This window comes from Triticum aestivum, chromosome 2A (assembly GCF_018294505.1).
Source record: "Triticum aestivum cultivar Chinese Spring chromosome 2A, IWGSC CS RefSeq v2.1, whole genome shotgun sequence".
In the NCBI taxonomy this organism is placed as follows: Eukaryota; Viridiplantae; Streptophyta; class Magnoliopsida; order Poales; family Poaceae; genus Triticum; species Triticum aestivum.
Genome location: NC_057797.1, coordinates 14,906,552 through 14,910,852, shown reverse-complemented (window position 1 = coordinate 14,910,852; position 4,301 = coordinate 14,906,552). Strand labels below are relative to the sequence as shown.

Genomic DNA, 4,301 nt, shown 5'->3' with positions numbered 1-4,301 from the left:
ACTCATTAAACAATGTGCATCAGCACATGGCTAGATTAAAGAACACGAATTCTATGCATTGGACAATTCTATGCACATGGCTAGATTAAACAATACAATGAACACAGAGATTTGTACAGGATCTTACATTCTTAGGACAGACTAAGAACCTCCTGCCCGTGTTAAATGCTTCAAATGCTACACGCCTCTCAGCCGCCACACCATGCTGATGGCAAAGAACGATGGGTGCTGTCTCAATGCCACTGTAGTCTTGGTCTTCAATGCTAGCAGGGATCTATAGGAGCAAAAGGAAGAGATAATCCCCAAATCAAATCAAATCCCCAAACCAGATAACCTAACCCTAACCCTACCTCTACAACTCACCCGGTAATGCATGGCTTCGTCGTCAGAGAGGTTCATGTATTGCACCCTGGAGTCCTGGCTGCTCTCGTCCTCCATGGCACGATGGCGAGCCGGTTGAGGTGGCGGCGGCGGGCGGCGGCGAATCGGAGAGAGGAGAGAGAGAGAGGAGGGAGAGCGAGAGTGAGGTCGAGCGAGAGTGAGGACCGACCGACGACCGAGCCGAATGAGACCGCTTAGACCCACCGCACCAGCCTCGTCCTAGTCAGCGCATCGGGCACGTGCCGATTGGCCACCGTGTCACCTGACAGGTGGGTCCGGTCTGTCAGATACATGGTCAATACACACTTATACGGCTGTCAGTCCATTTTGTAACAGTTAGGCCGAATAGTGGTACTGAACTGCGACATGCACGAGTAGTGGTACTGACTCGTGAGTAGGTGCGCAAGTGTGATACCAACATGCAATTAACTCACTCGAAGTTGTGTGCGGCGCCGGCGACGGCGACCAGAGCGAGGACGGCGGCAGCAGCTTGCAGCCGCAGCCAAGCCATGCTTAGCTGAGCTGAGCTTGACGGTGTTGTCAGTGTGGTTAGTGGCTTGGCGAGTGCTCGTCATAATTTATTCTAATGCACCATTTTGTGGCAGTCGCTTTTTGGCTTTTGTCAAATGCTCCATGAGTATGTCTGTTCCAGTTACTCAAATAGTGCATAATGAGTGGGAATTCATGTGTAGGAAAAAGAAAAGTCATACTCCGTTTTCAAATATAAGTTCTTTTAAAGATTCTAACAAGTGACTACATACGAAGCAAAATAAGTAAATATACTTTAAAATACGTCTACATACATATTACATGTTATTGTCCATTCAAAATGTGTAAAAAGACTCATATTTAGGGAAGGAGGGAGAAGTATTTTTTTCTTTCAATTTTTGATACCTCATCCCTTGCAAAAACATCTTACATTATGAGACAGAGGGAGTATATTTTTAGAAAAGTTCTTTGACAATGTTCCATGATGAAGGCGAAGGAGGAGGTGGAGGCGATGGACCCAAAAGCATCTAAATGTTTGTCAACTAATTTGCGGAAGATGATTACACTATACATGGACATACATAAATACTCTGAAGCAAAACAAAGTAAATCCCAACACCACCTTTCTCTTGTCTGTTCTATGGCAAGAACGTGGGGGTTTTCCTGACCGTGGTAACCTGCTCAAACGCATACGACATCTCGATCAGCCTTGGCTCGTACCCCTTCAGCCCGCCAAAGCTGAGACCAAACGGCACCCCCATCGCGCCGTACCCGGCGGGCACGGTGATGCCGGGCATGCCACCTATGGCAAGCACAGGGGACGCGGCGCTGTTGGGCGTCACGATCGCGTCCAGCTTATGCTCCCTCATCAGCTTCTCTAGCCCGTCGGCGGACAGCTTGTTCAGCTGACTGACCGCCGCTCTCTCAACGGCACCAATGCCGGTCGTGTTCTCGGCCACCAGGAAGATGATCTGCCCAATTTCCTTCATCTTTTCCTGCCATGTGTGTCAATCTCATAATTTCAGTTTCATGACTTTTAACGGAAACAAACATATAAACCATAACATAAAGGGTAAAGATGAGAAAATACATGAAGAAGAAAACAATCAACTCTGAGATAAGCTGACCTCAACGGGATGTGCATCGTTGAAAGCTATGATCTCTGCAAGCGTTCGAACCGGAGAGTAGGATAAGCCCGACAGATATGCGTTGAGGCTTAACTTGAACTCTGCTGCTAATGCAATCTCTTGGCCGTTGTTAAGGGAATCCAATATGACACTTAGATTCGCTATGTCAAGGTCCTCGACCACTATTGCTCCTTGTTTCCTTCAAATGGACAAACAAGATAATGTGATATGACAGCGCCTAGGTTGATGTACTCTCTCCGATCCATATTAGTTGTCGCTCAAACGGATGTATCTATCCCTCTGTTCCTAAATATAAGTCTTTTTAGTATCTAAAAAGACTTATATTTAGAAACGGAGGGAGTAGCACTGAAATACGTCTAGAAATATCTGTTTCAGCCACAATTAATATGGATGGATCGGAGATAGTAATACTTTTTCGGCAAACTTTGCAGTACTTGAGGAATTGTACATCTCACAAAGAGGGCAGAGATCGAAATTAGGATTGCTCCGCTATTGTAAAAGAAGGCAAATACCTCATTGTGTCTATATGTTGCTGGTAAACAGTGTGCTGCACGGTCCCATTTGCGTAGTTGAAGAACCCATTGGGGATGCCGATCCTCTTCCCGTTTAGTCCGTCTTTCTTCAAGAACTGCGTGTATCCGCCATCGGGGATGTACTTGGAAGCTGTGCTCGTGGCTGCTGCATCGAGGGCATCATAGCCGACGATGGCGTCCAGCACGTGCACCACATCCGTCACTGTGCGGCAAATCGGCCTGCCATATGAAACATCAGGATCTCCATTTGTTTTACTCTACTTGAAGATACAATTCATATGGCAACCATTAATAATAGTGATTGTGTGCATCATAATGAGTCAGAGACCCGAGGTCTAACCTCCATTCAAAAGAACAATAACTATTTACTGTGTTGTACTATAGTAGGATGTTTAGCAGCATTTGCACAATACCACTAGGATGATTTAAAAACCAAGGAAAGAGTAGCAACTACCCTAGCCAATTGGTGAGTTGAATATCAAAGTGGACTGTGCGAAACATTTCTTATTCAAGAAAAAAGGGGTTTGCAATCTCAATCTCGATCTCGATCTCTAGATCAGTTTGGTATAGCGTAGACCACTTACGAAGCGAGTGCGTACAACGGAAAATAACCTGCAAACAGGGGCGGAGCCAGGATTGAGCCAAGCCCAGAGCCCCATGCTGCTACAGTGCACCTACAGTCTCGCTGCAGTGCTCAATACCCTACAGGAAACGAAGCAATTCCTCTCCACGCCTCGGGCCCAGGCCCCCCGGCCTGGGTCCTGGATCAACCACTGCCTGCAAAGGAGAGGTGTTTGTGCCCTCGAGAACCAAATCCTTTGTACATAGCGAGAGTGCCCATAATAAGGCATATGCTCCCACCCGAATTACTAGCATTTTAAACCTACTTGAAATTCCGTCCAACCAATGACCAAAAATATTGGCAACACTTGTGGGAGGATACAAACTAGACGCTATTTGGATGACTGACCACGTAGAACGTGTAAACTTGCATTGGAAAAAGAGATGTTTGATTGTCTAGTCATGAGTACAAAAACTACACTTCTTACTTCCGTGCAAATTGCAACGGGCGAGATTGTCTTTGATTAGCACAACTCCCCATCAAAGATACCACATATAGATTTTAACTTTTAATGGATCTTCGGCATCCAAATTTTCTTGTTATTATCCACTGGGACCTCTGAATGCATGAGCGCACGGTACATAGAGTCGACTGTGGAGGACCCAGATGTAGTGAGGTTCTAGCGAAACACATCCCGTCCTTGTGTCAGGTTAATCAACTCCAATCGAGATAATAGATTTTGCCATGACATAAGACGGGGGCCAATCAAATCCTGCCTGAAAGAAATACTCGGCCGGAATGAACTGAGCACCTGCGCTAGAGTATCACTTTTATCGCGAACAATGCAGTACAAAGCTGGATATTCTTCTCGGAGGCTGGCATTGCCTAGACAGTTGTTCTCCCAGAAACGAATCTCTAACCCATCTTTTATCGTGAAGGATCCAAAACGGAAAAGGTGTTTCTTCGCCCCATTACACCAGCCTAAAAGTGTGAGTCACCAGGTTTCTACTAGATCCGTGACACAACTCTTTGGCCTAGTTGGCAAAGCGGATTTATTAACTTACAAACTTGATAGAATTGGCATAAGTATCATAAACGAGCAATGCTACACCCACGAAGACTTCGTTCAGTTTTGCGTAAATTGACAGTTGTCAAATTATGATTGAGGCAGGGGGAGAAGGGACCCAC

At 45.9% G+C, this 4,301-nt stretch overlaps 1 protein-coding gene across 1 annotated transcript in view; it reads right to left on the bottom strand.

Moving 5' to 3' along the window:
- Positions 1-1,367: 1,367 nt before the first annotated feature.
- The window catches only part of LOC123184281 (probable amidase At4g34880), a 4,696-nt gene continuing 1,762 nt past the window's right edge, over positions 1,368-4,301 (bottom strand). The window contains exons 3-5 of the mRNA XM_044596427.1: positions 2,531-2,770; positions 1,998-2,196; positions 1,368-1,865 (exon numbers count right to left, since the gene is read on the bottom strand). Of these exons, the coding sequence (XP_044452362.1) occupies positions 1,509-1,865; positions 1,998-2,196; positions 2,531-2,770 (796 nt within the window). The 3' untranslated portion in view covers positions 1,368-1,508. The remainder of the gene's footprint in view (positions 1,866-1,997; positions 2,197-2,530; positions 2,771-4,301) is intronic.